Here is a 16,830-nt window from a genome sequence, read left to right as displayed (position 1 = left end):
TATAAAACAGCAGTGGATATCACTTCATATCTCCTCATCTGTACAACAGACATGTAGAGGGTATGACAACGAAATCACAACCCGAGGGGTAATTCATGATCTAACAGTATAAAACAGCAGTGGATATCACTTCATATCTCCTCATCTGTACAATAGACATGTAGAGGATGTGATAACGAAATCACAACCCGTGGGGTAATTCATGATCTAACAGTATAAAACAGCAGTGGATATCACTTCATATCTCCTCATCTGTACAATAGACATGTTAGAGGATGTGATAATGAAATCACAACCCATGGGGTAATTCATGATCTAACAGTATAAAACAGCAGTGGATATCACTTCATATCTCCTTGTCTCTACAATTGACATGTAGAGGGTACGATAACAAAATCACAACCCGAGGAGTAATTCATGATCAAACAGTATAAAACAATAATGGATATCGGTTCATAGCTCTTCATACAGTATGTACAACATTTTGTGGAATGGAATCAATGAATGGATGATAATGGAATGTTAAATACAGGTGTGACCCTAGGTATATGTATCAAAATTCAATCAAAATAACAATAAATTACATTATCAAATAAATACCACATATTTACAACCCAATGTAAGCTCTGTACAAGTATCTAATGTTGACTGAGTAATGTACAATGATACATACTCAGATTTTTGCATAACTTAACCATATGTGAGATGAGTCTTTGTTTAATATGTTATCAAAACTAAACAAAGACTATCATTATTATTAACATGGTATATCTGAACTCTCCTCTGAATTTAAGGGGCCGCAGAGGTTGAGTGGTTAAGACGTCTCGACATATTACCACAAGCCCTCCATCAATGGGTTTTGAGTTCAAATACTAGCGGGGCAGTTGCCAGGTACTGACCGCTGGTTGGTGGTTTTTCTCTGGGTACTCCAGCTTTCCTCCACCAACAATCCTGGCACATCCTTACATGCACTAATAAAACCCAAACCCACTGAATTCTATAACAGAGAACAATCAGACTTAAACATGTGAAATTCCACACAGCTCCTAAGTATACACTTATTGTACAGTATTACCACTTAGCACTAATACACTTTATAGAAGTAAGATAAATACTTTGGCCCTCTGACCATCATACTCGTGTCACAGGTCAAGTTTCAAGTTATCTATAACAGATCGGTTTTGAATCCTCTTTTTTTAAATAAATGAAATCAGAGTCAAAGGATCTAATGCTTATAATGTCAAGAAAATGAGACAGCTTCACATGATTTCCAATTCGTGTCATATTCTAATTTGATCAATTAGAAAACAATAATATTATAATTTTGTACAGAAAATTCAATCTAATTTTATCTCAATATAAAAGTTTTGAGATACATTTACATACATGACGTGGGTAAAGTACAATTAACTGTCGATTGTCTCACTTTCTGGTGATTGACGTCACAAAATAACATCAAAATATGATGTCAAAATCACCAGAAGATGGGACTAATCATATTCTACCCACATCGTTTTGGTATCGCAAAACTCCAAAATTGGATACCGAACTGTATATAAAACCTATATAATATGCTCTCTTTGTGGACTACACATACATACACATTAACAACACACTTAGCACACTGAACACAATCTTTGAATCAATATCAGGTTGGTGATATAGACAAAATAAAACATATGGCATTGATAATTTAGAATTTGTAGTACAAACTCTTTGGCAGTAAAACGTCAGGTGTAAACCAAAGTTGTCCATAGGCAAGAGGACGAACAATGTTCTTGGTTTAACTTTGAAAGACATGTTAGGTAGGAGTCCATTTTGATTACTCTCCATCATTAAAACTTTTATCAAGAGCAGAAATCGACACAACCATTGAAGACACCATGTACATCCTCCTCGATATCCAATAAGTTCAGGTTAGCACAGGATTAAAACACACTATGTAGGGTTTTCTAGGTGTATCCAGCACTTTTTAGTTACACTTCCGTGCACCTTGACAGCACTAAAATATATCAAGGACGTCTCCATGGTGATGGTAACTTTGATGGTCACTTTGATTTCTGTTCTCCTTAAAACTTTCCATCAGTAAATGTGGTCCCTTATATGTCCATACCATCATCTAAAGCAGGTACAGTCTAAACACAAAACAGAAATCAACACTTAACAGTGTTCAAAAAGGATTAGACTAAAATCTAGATGTGGTAAATCTGGCCACAACATAAAAACCTGTTTTAATGTTCACAGTGTTATATATCAGAGAAGCACAAATATTTTTGACTTATTCAGACATCTTAGTATCATTCAGACATATTTGTTTCTTTGTTTTATTCAGACCATCATTTTAAAACAATTTACACATACCTTTAGATCTAACAAGTGGTACGGCACGTCTAGACACACATTTCTGCGCTGAACTTTCAGATGACCTCTCATTGCTGCTGGCCCTATGACCTTGACTTCTTCACCACGACATAACACGTTACTATCACTGGCCATTTCTACAATGATAAACACAGGATTGCAATTTATATAGGAATTCATTGTCTCCAGTGAAAACAATCATCTTAATCAAAGGAAAATAAATCGCATATACATTGAATGCTATACATTACAAAGGAGGCTTTATCAAGTATACATATAAGACGTTGGTATGCTATTAGTATCAAAATGTATACAGACTAACATGTAAAAGGGTTGTTTTATAAACAAACCATTATATACTAGAACCTACTTGGAAAATCATCCTTCATGATCCTGAACTGTGGGTAGCTGAGACGTACATTGCCGGACACATTGTAGGACCTTGTAGCAGGGATAGCTGGTGCAGCATCCTGAGAACCAAACATATGTACCTAATCAATATGATATATACTTACTACAAGTAGTTACTATAGTTTCAGACACGCTTACCAGGTCATATTGAAAATTACATATGTACTGTTCAATAACATTCTATGATCACTTAACTTTTACTTTAATTTCATTCATTACTTGAATAAAGATGAACTTTAGACAACAGATAGAGAAAGGTCTTCTTCATCAATACATTCAATCCATGTTACAAGGGAGATAACTCAGTACTGACCAGACTGATTTTGTAGTAGTTGGAGGCTTGCTGTAGTAACCGTGGATCTTTCTTTGGTCCACTCTCTTTTGTTTTACTTCTTTTTCTGAGGAATGTAAGTAAAACAATGAATGCACATATATATGTATATAATATAATCAAAACAATAATTTTTTGTAGAAAAGTATTTGTGCACTGGATATGAAACAGACATTTTTGAGTTAAGAAATAAAAATACAAAGTAACTGCACAGAAGAGGAGTCTACACTGATTTATCTACAGATTTTTGTTATTGATATATATGTAAGTGGAAATCAATTTCTGAATTAATCTGATCCACCTTAACAGGTGGGTATTTCTGTAGATACTTGAAGGATAAATAGATTTGTACTGAATGTCTTACCTCTGTACTGGGTATGTAACCTTCGGGTTGTCCTGCTGTGCCTGTAGACTTTTCCGCCTATCTGGCCACAGTTTACGGTGTGAGTAGCCCTTCCACATAGCCTGTATGAGAGTGGCAGCCTTGTCAAACTTCTCACCTCTCATCGCCTCCAACTGTTGTCTAGTCCCTTCACTGAAACATCCAATGTTGTCATATCTCAGTCATACTGACAAAAGTGAATTCAGTAGAATTAAATTTACTATAAAGTCTAGTGACAATTGTGTATATTATGTTTTACCATTTTGTTATTTGAACTTTGTATGTTTTAGATCTGGTTCTGAGCTTACCTGAAGAAGATATGTTTCTTTCCCAGTGTCCACTGCGTACTGACATATGGGAGCTTACTGTCATCCATAGCCTTCAGGAAACTATTCAGTATTGCCTACAAAGTATATTTACATACATATAGAGTAGAACTTCTCTAAACTGTATATTAACAGTCCCAGCATATTTGGCCAGTATAGACAGGTTTCCAATTACATAGATTTTAATTACTGTAATTATAATGGAATTGACATAAAATGAAACTACAATAGATAGAGATCCAAAATAAACAAGTACCAGTATTGACAGGTTATACTGTACTACAAATATGTAATTCAAGAATTTTAAGAGTCTACTAAATGAGAAATATTCCTACTTTGTTATCTTACCTTGCAGTGCTCCTGCTGTGAACTGGTCTGGTAGGGGTTCCAGTGACTAAGGAATATGGCGTAGCGATTGTTGAAAGTTTTATACCTCATCCTGTGTGGGATACCTACAACATAAAGACAAATATATTAAAAGAATAATATATCAAGACTCTAAATTCAGTTGAATTAAACAGTTCTACAATAACTACTTATGATTCCACAGTCCATAAACTACATGTAGAAGGTAAAATTCTTTATTGTACAGATAACTCACCTCCGGCCATCAGCTGGACAGTGTCCAGAACTTGAAGAGATCGCAACTGCCGCAGAATGACATCCTTATCAAACATGTCCATCTCACATCTGTCATTGCTCTGAGGAAATCAATCACATGTGATCATGTGTTTTAAATTCTGATTTGCATATATATTCTTATCTTTACCTCATTTCTAAAGTTAACAAAAATCATGTAAAAGATAATATGTAATATTTCAATATCATTTTCTATTCAATGTAAAATCATCAGTATTTTGTGGGGTTTCATTGCAGTTTGTACCTTGAGACAGTGGATGAACTGTGGTTTGGTGTGAACAAGCGTTCTGATCAGGCTGTCAAGCTTGCTCTGGAAGTCACTGGACAGAGTTCCTCGAACTTCTTCTGATCTGTACAATGATATAGGCATTACTCATGTTATTTAAAGCATAAATCATGGCATAATTAGCAGTTATCTTACTTTTTTACCTTCCATACAATTATGAATACAGTAAACATAGTGCCGTAAATATATTAACTTTTTTACAGCAAACATGGTGGTTGTATTATATAATCCATCTTAATTATGTTCACAAGGTATCAAGAGTGTCAAAAACAAAAGCTTTTCGTTGTATATTGAACCTACCCAGTGCGTCCTGATGAAGATGACGGCAGTATTCTGTGTTTCATGCCTTTTGGTCCAGGCCCACTACCTGTAACAGAAGGGACATAACTCTCATAAAATCTGGAATTCCTGTACCATAAAATCTGGCTGACAAATTAAGATGATGAATTCAGACACGTTTTTCAGATTGAATGACTCACATGAGATCAGAGCATATTGGAAAGTTGATAAGTATTTAGTTGCAATCAGATGGTTTAATTGAGAATAAGACAAAAGCTAGGCATTTATGAAGTCCTTATGTACAAATTACCATGACAAGGACACTTTACATACTGGTATATAGAATACATACTACTGGAGCTTTTTGTTTCCCGAGCAAACAGGTGTGACACAAAACCAAAGTTGCAGTTCTGTTTGGAGAGTATACAGACGATGTCATCTGGAAGCTGGTCTCGGTTACTTGTAAGGAAGTTGGAGGCATCATACACAACACGGCCAGCAAAATGGCGGATACCAAATACACCTAATGCCTTGGGGAGGGGTTCAAAGAAACTGTAAATAGATGTTGAAATAAAAAGATGCCTTAAAAGCAGTTCACAGAAGCTATAAATGATAAAATTAACATCACTGCATTAACCAAAAATCAATTAATTCTTTTAAATGACTTTGGAACTTTATTATTACCTAAAGGAAAAATAATTACTTTCAATAAATCAGGGTTAAGAAGTTTACTGAAAATGTATCATTGAAAGAAATAAGTTCAAATTCAAATCTAGTTATTTTAAAATGGTTTTACATAAATAACGAAACAAATACCGGCTATATGTCAATATGTCCCAAATACTGTAAACCCCCTTTATCCTCATATACACATGTACAATATCTTGGATCCTCATTATTTTCAACATATTTGTGAATCCATAAATATGTGATAAAGGCTATTACTGACAAAAGTTCATTTGTATTTAATTATTTGCATAATATTTGAATTTGCAGTTGAGCCTTCTTGGAAATTATGCGAAAATGTGTATCTTGCAAAAGGTATAGTGATTTAGAGTAACAGACATGGAAGCTGTAGAGTAAACACTGACTAGTTGTTAATCCTGTGGTGGACCTTGGCCTTGCTGACAAAGGTATCCGGGGAAGTACGAGGCTGTGCACACTCCGTCTCCAGGATACTGAATAGACCACTCCTCTACAAAATATCACAGCATACTATTAGTATTGTTATAGTCATAAGATTGAGTGTGTAATAAAAAAGGTTATCAGACTGAAATTGTTTTTCAAAGATTACATCAATGCTTTGATCAATTGCAAAAAAAGTAACACAAAATCAAATAAAAACTTTTACATTTTAGGCTGGGAGCTTAGCAAATTTTAAGATTGGACCTTCTTTTGATATTGAGCTCTTGGATTTATTGGGGATAAAAACAGGTTTATCATTGATTATAATAATCAAACTTCAAAAGGAGCTTTGACCTACCTTGGATGAAAGAAGCTCTAGGATTGGTTCATTGTCAAAGTAGGTGACGTCTATGTCAGCTTGCACACCTTCCTCTCGGAGAGACTGCATGGTGCTCTTGAACACATGGGTATTGTAGAAATGCTGCATGGTTTCTGCACATAGATTTATACACAGCTGCTCCAAACGATTACACTGAAAGTCAGATAATATGGGCTGATACATGGAAAGTTATATATTATACATTGTAGATAAATGTATCTTTTTTCCACATATTTCATTAAATATGACTATTTAATGGGAATTGGGTAGCAGAATATTGCCTATACATACACTACTTTTTCAAACAGATTAATGTATCTCAATCAATGTTGTACTTAAAGTTTTAAAATATAATCAATTTAATACAGTTTATTATTTTTTCTTACCTCAGCTGTCTCAAATCCAAACATGTCTACTATACTGATGAAGCCATCAAAACGGGTCTTCTTGCTGTAGTTACTACACACGCTGCTGGTAAGGGAAGGGTTCCGACTCAAAGGCATGTCTCTGGCCCCAGATATACCTAGGGCATCTGGAACAAATATTTACACATGTCTCTGGCCCCAGATATACCTAGGGCATCTGGAACAAATATTTACACATATGTCTCTGGCCCCAGATATACCTAGGGCATCTGGAACAAATATTTACACATATGTCTCTGGCCCAAGATATACCTAGGGCATCTGGAACAAATATTTACACATATGTCTCTGGCCCCAGATATACCTAGGGCATCTGGAACAAATATTTACACATATGTCTCTGGCCCCAGATATACCTAGGGCATCTGGAACAAATATTTACATATATGTCTCTGGCCCCAGGTATACCTAGGGCATTTGGAACAAATATTTACACATATGTCTCTGGCCCCAGATATGCCTAGGGCATCTGGAACAAATATTTACACATATGCCTCTGGCCCCAGATATACCTAGGGCAACTGGAACAAATATTTACACATTTATGTCTCTGGCCCCCAGATATACCTAGGGCATCTGGAACAAATATTTACACATATGTCTCTGGCCCCAGATATACCTAGGGCATCTGGAACAAATATTTACACATATGTCTCTGGCCCCAGATATACCTAGGGCATCTGGAACAAATATTTACACATATGTCTCTGGCCCCAGATATACCTAGGGCATCTGGAACAAATATTTACACATTACTGTCTTTGGCACAGGGCTATGTCTCTGGCCCCAGATATACCTAGGGCATCTGGAACAAATATTTACACATATGTCTTTGGCCCCAGATATACCTAGGGCATCTGGAACAAATATTTACACATATGTCTCTGGCCCCAGATATACCTAGGGCATCTGGAACAAATATTTACACATATGTCTCTGGCCCCAGATATACCAGAAACATATCTACATAGAGATTGGAAACTCCTTCTTTGTCTTTGTTGACAGGTAAAGGGACCCCCGGTTTATAGGCATTTTGCCTTGGCTAACTACTTTTAAGTGTGTTCTTTTAAACATTATATTTTTGCATCAAAACAAAGTTTAAACATTTCATCATGGTTTGATGTGATCTGTTTTCCCGATTTATGTTATTTATTATGATTTTTGAAAGCAAGAAAATAAGCAATTTTACCTGGTTTTTCGAAAATCAGGCATTCAACACCGGAAGTGTGTTTTGTTTTATTGATAAATAACTTAAAATATTATTTTTCTATCCAAAATCGTACTCAAACCATCTGAAATTTACTGAACTTTTACAACATATCAAAGTTATTCTTATATATTCAACTATTTAAGAGTTTATCTAAAACCCCTAAGCACATACAGAGGTACATCTGCCGATCGTACAAATGGAGGAGTTGCCAATCTCTATGTATATGTTTCTGGATATACCTAGAGCATCTGGAACAAATATTTACACATATGTCTCTGGCCCCAGATATACCTAGGGCATCTGGAACAAATATTTACACATATGTCTCTGGCCCCAGATATACCTAGGGCATCTGGAACAAATATTTACACATATGTCTCTGGCCCCAGATATATACCTAGGGCATCTGGAACAAATATTTACACATATGTCTCTGGCCCCAGATATACCTAGGGCATCTGGAACAAATATTTACACATATGTCTCTGGCCCCAGATATACCTAGGGCATCTGGAACAAATATTTACACATATGTCTCTGGCCCCAGATATACCTAGGGCATCTGGAACAAATATTTACACATGTCTCTGGCCCCAGATATACCTAAGGCATCTGGAACAAATATTTACACATATGTCTCTGGCCCCAGATATACCTAGGGCATCTGGAACAAATATTTACACATATGGCTACAGGTGTTACACCCTCGGAAACCCAGTGTCTAAACTCCACTATGCTTCATAGGCTGATTAACGTGGGTAACTAACTATGTAGGTGGTACAATTTCCATTCTAAAATTTTAGGAGAAAATACATCATCTGTGATACTGGTATACTGGTATATATATATATATGACTAAATGTAACTTGGGGTTATCTACCCTGAATTGAAATTTGACTGTTCCTGAGTAGGAAGTTGAATGTTGGGAAAGGTACATACTTTGGTGGAGGTTGGATTCTGTGCTGTCTGACAAAGTTGAATTACAGGAAGGTCTCCTAATGCTGTTAGCCCTCTTCAGTATGGCTGACACTGTCCTGAAGTAGAGGGCTTTACTGAGGGCATCTCGCGTCATGTTTGCCTGAGGATACACATAACTCCATTCAGTTTCAAATTTTAAAATTGGATGTCATTTTAGTTCACTCCAATTACCATCAGTGTGTAAAGTGTTACAATAAATGTATTATAAATTCTAAAAATATGGCAACATCTCCTTACCATGTTGACATCGGCTAGAGACTTGCAGACCTGTCCCCGGGAGTTCCTAGTCCGGGTGGTAAAGCCCCGGTACAGGGCTACACCTGATACACCCAACAAGGCAGCTACTGCCTTGATCTCTGTAAACAAACAATCAAATCATCATTATTTAATAAGAAACTGATATAGATTGAGGTTTGGTCTTAAACTGATTCAAATATAGTTGTATAGACAATCAAATTACAGCATTATCTGACATAGAATTAGATTTATGCAAGTCTGAATTTCAAAATATCCAAATATAAATTGTATGCATAAAATTTAACTGTACATCTATCACTATATGATGCAAAACTGGATTGGATTTAACACTGCATCTCACTCTATCTAATATATCTGTACGGATTATCAAATCTCATTCTAATGATAGGAAACTGGATTGTGCATTTACACTATACATACATGTACATGTACATAAACGCAGCAATAAGTATATGAAACATAGAAATCATTACCATTGTTGCCGACCAAGTCGAGTTCTAGGCCAGCACCCTCCACAAACTCTATATTGCCCAGGAGAAGGACAGCTGAGAACACTCTCATCACATCAGAGAATGGGATACCCAGGATGGACAGGGCACTCTGTATGGTATAAACACAGTTTGGATTAGTATATATGCTGAGAGTTCCTCATACACAAACCAACAAACCCCCCAGACACTGTGAGGTTGGATTTATAATGAAATAAATAAAACATTTGCTTTAGAATATTATTATCTGCTTAGAATATAATCTTTATGATAAATGTAATTTGTGTTGTATCACACAATATCTGTGTTGTATTCAAAAGCAAAAAGATTTTACAACATTTCCATCCATTTTATGCAACAGAAATCACGACTCTATCTTTATACAAAATGAGATTAATATTAAAATCATCTTTGTTGATCTATGATGTGTTTATACCTTCCATGCATCAAAGCGAGCCTTGTCCTCTAGCTCATTCTGTAGTGTACTTCCCGAGCTCAGGTAACGTAGGTTGTGGATGGAGTACCCCGTCAGGTGTAGCTTGGCTGTAAAGGGAGATAACCTTGTTATTTATATGAAAAGGAACAAAAATCATACAGTAAGGAGAAAGCCTCCATAGAAGTATATATTAATTTGATGTTATCTGATTTTAAGTAACATTTTAAAGTGTAGATGATCAATTGTGTAAACTATTACAGTAATGTTTTGATTAATATTCATGTATTTACTAACACTATCAATATTTTGGCAAAACTTACATAAAAGAATTATTAAAGAAATATCTTCAATAACTGAGGTATGACGAGTAATCAGATATATAAATCAAGGTTAATTTGTGTGTATCAACACTTTACAATAGACAAGATAGGTAGAGGATGATACTTGACATCCTTGATCTCCAGGGGTTACAATCACATACTCTATCTTCACAAAAAGGGGTTACGATCAAATAAAAAAAGAAGAGAGTTTATGTGATTTTTAACCTCTGGAGATGCAGGATGGATACCAGCCTACTACAAGTACACTGGGTGAAATAAGATGGTTTTTGGATGACAGAAGACAGTTAAACAATGGAGGAATTAAGTTTTTTTTACCTTTCTCCTCTGTGCCAAGGCCACTTAACATCTGATAAAATATGTGGTAATTCTTCTCATAGCGTTGGATGTTACACACCCTCTCCTGTAAACATTTAAATGATAGCGTATTGAAATAAACATATAATTTGATACCTAAATTAACAGGCCTAATAGATAAAAGTACATCCTAGCACTTGACTGTGCTGCACCTAGACAGAATGACCAGACAGGACAATGGTGAACATTCCGCCGGAGTTTCCTCGCACGTCTATCTACCATATAAATACCATGTAACATGCCAAATGGCCATATAGTGATTCAGATACAGGGCTCTGGTTACATCATACAAGCCATTAAAAGTCCTCTCACTTCGTCCTCCTTGTAATGGGATACGGATTGATACCTAATGTGACCGATACATGCTAAGATCTATATCCCCTCGTAATCAGACAGTAATTCACACCTGTAAATATACCTGTAACATTTCACTGGTGGTTCTTACTGATCTATTGTAGGGGGTGACTAAAGGTGTCAAAGAGCCTCACCAAAACATGTATCATGGTATTCCAATAATGTTTCTTTTTGGAAAAAAAACTCCTTTATAAAATACCAAAACAAATTAGAAGGTATCAGGTTTCATTTGTTTGACAAATGGACATATACAACATGTAAACAAAGATTGATATGGTTGTGAATTGACCTACCCTGTCCAGCAGGTAAGCATGTATCTTAGCTCTGTAGATGGCAGTATCAGTTATAAAGTTCTCTATAAACATCCCCTGAAGTAAAACAAAACAAGAATTAATGTTCCTTCTGATATACTTTTATTCATTAGTAATTTAATGTTTAAAAAGTTAGTAACTCCTAGATTTATTTAAGGATGGATTCCTCGAGTTGCATACATGTATAAAGTGTATGTATTTTGGGAGGCAGTGGTATATCATACTATGATATAATATAGTACCCTGATAAAGCTACCACAACGAGCTTTATGTTGGTCATACCTAGCAAGACTACTCTGGTGTGTCACAGTCAGGGTACAGACCGCAAAGCCTTCCTCTTAGGGGTGGCCACTCAGCTTAAGTTAAGGTCTTGTTCATATGATAACAAATAGAGAAACATTTTGAATTGATCCCGACTAATAACACCCCACCCCACTCCCTTGCCCTGCACCGATCTACTTACCACCCTGCTACACTCTGGGTTGGTGACTGTCGTTGCTGAACACAGGGACTGGAGAACAGTGAGAGTAGCCGACAAGTGTTTAAATGTATCCGTCTCCGATCCTCCACCCGCGATGTCAAACAACTGTCGTAGTAACTGCATCGCACAGAATGTCTTCCCACTTCCACTTTCTCCACTGTAAAATAGACATATCACTGAAATGTTTCACTGTTAAATAGACATATCACTGAAATGTTTATTAAAATATTTGACATCTCAAATTTTAATTATATTTTTTTTTACTCCAGAAAGTCTACTTTAATATTCTCCACAAAAAAGCATGATAAAAACTAAAAGGAATCATCCTTAACTTTTGAAAGGCTTTCCAATAGAAAATGTTAAGTTTAGGAATTTTGGTAAAACTGGGCTTAAGCACGGGGTTATTTTCAGACATTGGTTTATTACCATACATGGGCACATAACAAGATATTGTTTTATTACCAAGAATCCATATAGGTAAAAGCAAGGGCTGAGGATGCAAGGTGTATTCAGAGCTGGGATGAACATGTCCCTTTAACAAGTAATATTGTTTTGAGGTCAGTCCCTTGCTTCTACAGTACATGTCAACTTACTTCACGAATCTCATCTCATTTTTATACTTCTCTGAAATATTTTACTTTCATGTTCCTGTTAAGGTATTACGAGGGACAGCCATAAATCTGTGTGAAAAGTTAACTGTCGTTCATCTACAGGCCACATGTGGCTATATAGCCTCGACAGAATATCAGAGATTGAAGACATTTAATTTTCCGTCGTAGCAATAAATGTTTGTTTCATATTTCGTGAATTCAAAAAAGCAAATGATACATTTCAATCATTAGGCAGATATCTATATTAGTGACCTTTTAATGCAGATTAGAATCACTAATATCAATTTAATGGGAAAAATATTTTTAATGGTTTCTCTGATCTGCTCACAAATGGACAGTTATTCTATACAAACTGAATAAACAATATGTTGGAACATGACAGAAAAACCTAATACACAAGTGACAGGGGGATCATCCTCTATTAAACCAAACAACACAGGGAAAAGAAACAAAAATATGTCAGCTTGTCAAAAACTAAGATGATTTGTGATGTTGTCGAGATGGAATTGACAGCAGTTTAGTGCACAGATCTTAAATGAAACGAGAACTGAAGGGCAGATCTGACGTTTACATGACCAGTGAAACGACAAAGAAACAGCCTCCGTCAGTCACGTCAGTTAAGGATTAGACAATTACTGCTGGGTTGTCCAGCATGTCAAACATACAGACAAGTGACCACAAACCAGACTAGCTGGGATATACAGACCACACTACAGCTATCAGGAGGAAGTTTTCAGTCCAAACATGAGATACCAGTAATGACTGCATCAATCTCTACCTAAGTTACAAACAGTATACAAGGCCCTAACTCTGATCACAGTCAATCGCTGTCTCTTTTTTCCTTATAAACAGTTAAGATTCTAAGACTATTCAATAGTCATTCTTGGTCTCACCCCACGTCCCCGTAAGTGATCAACAGTCAATCCGTGGCCCCTTCATTATAAACAGTCAATAAGCCACTAATCAGGGTCAACAGTCCAACTTGGTCTCACTATAGCCCTAACACCATATCAACAGTCAATGAAAATCTCTGGTACAGAGCTCCTATATATCTAACACAGGTAAACTATGACAGGTTAACAATACAGTCTAACTTATCGATAAAGACCACCAAGAGCCAAGAAAAAAATGGATTCTATTACCAATTGGTTTTTATTCCCAATTCAAATTGGCCATTTGGGACCAAAAAAACTAGTCTTATTAAGCAGGTGTTCTTTATACAGAGGTTGTCTGTAACATTCATCAACAGTTTATGGGAATAGTAAAATACAATGGGAAATCGGGAATGAATTCATTGTAGTGTGACTATTTAAAACAGCTAACTCTATAAACTGATTAGATATATCTATATACCATTCACATGTAAATCGGTCGGTGAAGTAGAACGACTGTTGAGATTCTCTCCAGTGATACCGAGGCTGTATGATTTGTTTGACGTGACGGGAGGCGAGCAGTCTATACCCTATGATTTGTACCTAATTACTAAACCTGAGGCAGTGTATACCCGATTGATAAAGATATTCATGATAAATTTCAGTTAATTTCAGATAACTTCAGTTATTCCAGAAGAATGAAATGATCCCATCACTTCAGATTTCCTAATAGGTTTTTATATACACCTATAGTATAATCAGTCCAGCAATATTTGTAAATATAAAGTGGCTACGCTAAATGTAAATATTGAAGTTCTTCTTAACAATATTAGATCATACTTTAAAAACTAAAATGTATCCCTCTAACCAGTTAAGTTGATCTTTATGAAATTCATTGTAATACAGACATAATAAGTTAATTTTTTATTTATGTGCTAAAATGCATATTTCAAGTTAAACTAGAAATTGCATTTTATATGCTACACTATTTTTCAAAATAACATTGTCATTCAGGACCCCAATTAACTTATATCCCCCATCCCATTTTACATAAAAGGTACACAACTCTGAAAAATGTGAAGGCATCGTGTTCAGATATTAATTACGCACATCTACACTGTATAAAAATTATTGCCACCAAGTTTCGTTGAAATCCTTCAAGTAGTTTATGTGGAGTAGTTAGTCGATCTACAGTCAGACATACAGATGGACAAACTGAATCCATTGTAACCCCTGTAACTTCACTGCGGGGGGTTAACTAGCAGTACCACTATGTGCAAACATTTTTATTTCTCAAGAACATCACATTATCATAAACAAACTAGCACTTGTACTTCATAAGCTAAACTGTGGGTATTTTGAACTTTATATATGTGTAGCTGTCTTTGTCAGATCAGCTCCATTGTACTTTGTATACTAAACAAAATATATCCTAAAGTACATTAACGTAGCTAGCACTAAAATATCAATGTCCAATAATTGCCCAATAAAATATTTACAGATGCCATAGATTCCTTGTCTGTGACAGGTACAACACTAAAAGGAACTTGTGTACAGCGTTGTATAGCGGAAAGTCATCCGTGTGCCTTTGAACACTAGCCTCTGTAGTAGGTGTAGGAATTCACTGGTCAATTACCTGACAATAATAGCCTGGGAGTGGCCAGTGTCCGCGTGTTGAGTGACCGCATCCTTAACAACCCCCTGTAGGAGGGCACTAGCCTTGACTGGTCCTAACAGTGCCTGGCAGCTCGGACGATGTTGGTAACTGTTCACCGAGATCACAACAGGTCCGATCTTATTCTACAACAGAACCAAATCAAATCATCAAAACTAAAGCTTTACTTAAGATCTGGCTTAGTATTATGAAAATCAAATTTGATTTTGCAAACTTACTTAAACTTTACCACTGTCAGTAAAAATACTGAGGCTGACTCACATCATCACTTAAATAGGTATATTTAAATATTACAAGATTTTAAGCATTAACAAGAACACCAGTACTGACAAATCGGATAGAGCTCCTCAGATTGAATGACCCTAAAAAGACCAGGCAAGTCTCAGATCCCTTCAAAACTATAACCATCATATCCAGTATTTTCAAGCAACCTCTATACCAATTTCCATAGAAATCAAGTGAGTCCCTTTAGAAGTCACAGTGGTCATCTTGGAATTCTTAGGGGAAATTCCAACCCCACTCTAGGTATTACAGTTGTATCATGTCCATTTTTTTTAAAACAATTGTGGATGCACAGCCAGAGAGAGACACAGTGATTATTACAATGTATCTCTGACGCAGAACCTTACTAATTATTTTTTTCTGAAAAATGTTGACATAGTACACATGTACCTGGTAGTGCTGAGAGTAGAAGCGAGCCTGTAGACACCTCAGTATGCTGTCCTCTGTCAAAGGTCCTACTAAATGGGTTAGGTCCTCTATCTGGGAGTACACACTCATGTCAACACCATACTTCTGTTCTGTAAGCAAAGAAACGAAATATTGATAGAATATCATGGAAGGCTTTAGACTCTTACTCACAGCTTATTGAGGATTATGGTAAATATGTCTCCAGCAGCCGACCTCTGAATTACAATTTGTAGGAGATCGTGATGTACACAACATGCGGACACCAGAATTACCGAGCACAGTGAACACTGACTTTACAGAACTCCTAGTGTTAAGATTGACTTTTAGTGAAAACTGACTTTGAAAACCTTCTAGAACATCTGATTACATCTCCAACAAAATGGTGACACACAGCCCTATCTGTCACAATGACTGCATTCAAAACATTGTCAGCAAAGTCTGGTGTCACCATATTATCCAGTGCAGTCATAGCAAACAAAATCAGATTATCTGCAACATATTCTTATTAATCTGATATACACCACAATGATAAGACCACTTAGACACAGACCAAAATATTTCTGGTATTGCCCTGACTTCAAGGATACATCCATCTTTGTCAACATCACAATACAGAGAAATACCACACCTGACATTACCTTCATATAACCCCGACATTACTTCACTCTATCGATTCTGTTATAACTCACCAAACATTACCTCCCAGAATTTTTATCTTTCTATTTCACATCTGCTGGTAACGACTACAATACAAAGACCAGGGCCAATAAATAGGAAACAATCCAGTGTTCATTTATCATTAAATATAATTCTGTTTTCCTGAGTTA

At 36.0% G+C, this 16,830-nt stretch overlaps 1 protein-coding gene across 7 annotated transcripts in view; it reads right to left on the bottom strand.

Annotated features, from left to right (window-relative positions):
- The window catches only part of LOC138323005 (myosin-I heavy chain-like), a 40,455-nt gene continuing 23,625 nt past the window's right edge, over positions 1 to 16,830 (bottom strand). For all 7 annotated transcript variants that reach the window (XM_069267307.1, XM_069267306.1, XM_069267305.1 and 4 more), the window contains 23 exons: positions 15,986 to 16,113; positions 15,275 to 15,438; positions 12,138 to 12,312; positions 11,657 to 11,731; positions 10,971 to 11,055; positions 10,315 to 10,421; positions 9,864 to 9,990; positions 9,370 to 9,488; positions 9,094 to 9,232; positions 6,906 to 7,051; positions 6,499 to 6,672; positions 6,107 to 6,210; positions 5,368 to 5,567; positions 5,037 to 5,103; positions 4,695 to 4,800; positions 4,413 to 4,512; positions 4,160 to 4,263; positions 3,794 to 3,888; positions 3,468 to 3,638; positions 3,086 to 3,170; positions 2,732 to 2,831; positions 2,362 to 2,498; positions 1 to 2,135 (listed from right to left, as the gene is read on the bottom strand). In XM_069267307.1, coding sequence (XP_069123408.1) covers positions 2,100 to 2,135; positions 2,362 to 2,498; positions 2,732 to 2,831; positions 3,086 to 3,170; positions 3,468 to 3,638; positions 3,794 to 3,888; positions 4,160 to 4,263; positions 4,413 to 4,512; positions 4,695 to 4,800; positions 5,037 to 5,103; positions 5,368 to 5,567; positions 6,107 to 6,210; positions 6,499 to 6,672; positions 6,906 to 7,051; positions 9,094 to 9,232; positions 9,370 to 9,488; positions 9,864 to 9,990; positions 10,315 to 10,421; positions 10,971 to 11,055; positions 11,657 to 11,731; positions 12,138 to 12,312; positions 15,275 to 15,438; positions 15,986 to 16,113 — 2,744 coding nt within the window. In that variant the 3' untranslated portion in view covers positions 1 to 2,099. The remainder of the gene's footprint in view (positions 2,136 to 2,361; positions 2,499 to 2,731; positions 2,832 to 3,085; positions 3,171 to 3,467; positions 3,639 to 3,793; positions 3,889 to 4,159; positions 4,264 to 4,412; positions 4,513 to 4,694; positions 4,801 to 5,036; positions 5,104 to 5,367; positions 5,568 to 6,106; positions 6,211 to 6,498; positions 6,673 to 6,905; positions 7,052 to 9,093; positions 9,233 to 9,369; positions 9,489 to 9,863; positions 9,991 to 10,314; positions 10,422 to 10,970; positions 11,056 to 11,656; positions 11,732 to 12,137; positions 12,313 to 15,274; positions 15,439 to 15,985; positions 16,114 to 16,830) is intronic.

The sequence above is a fragment of the Argopecten irradians genome, chromosome 5, assembly GCF_041381155.1.
Source record: "Argopecten irradians isolate NY chromosome 5, Ai_NY, whole genome shotgun sequence".
Classification (NCBI taxonomy): Eukaryota; Metazoa; Mollusca; class Bivalvia; order Pectinida; family Pectinidae; genus Argopecten; species Argopecten irradians.
This window is presented reverse-complemented; position numbering and strand designations above follow the sequence as displayed.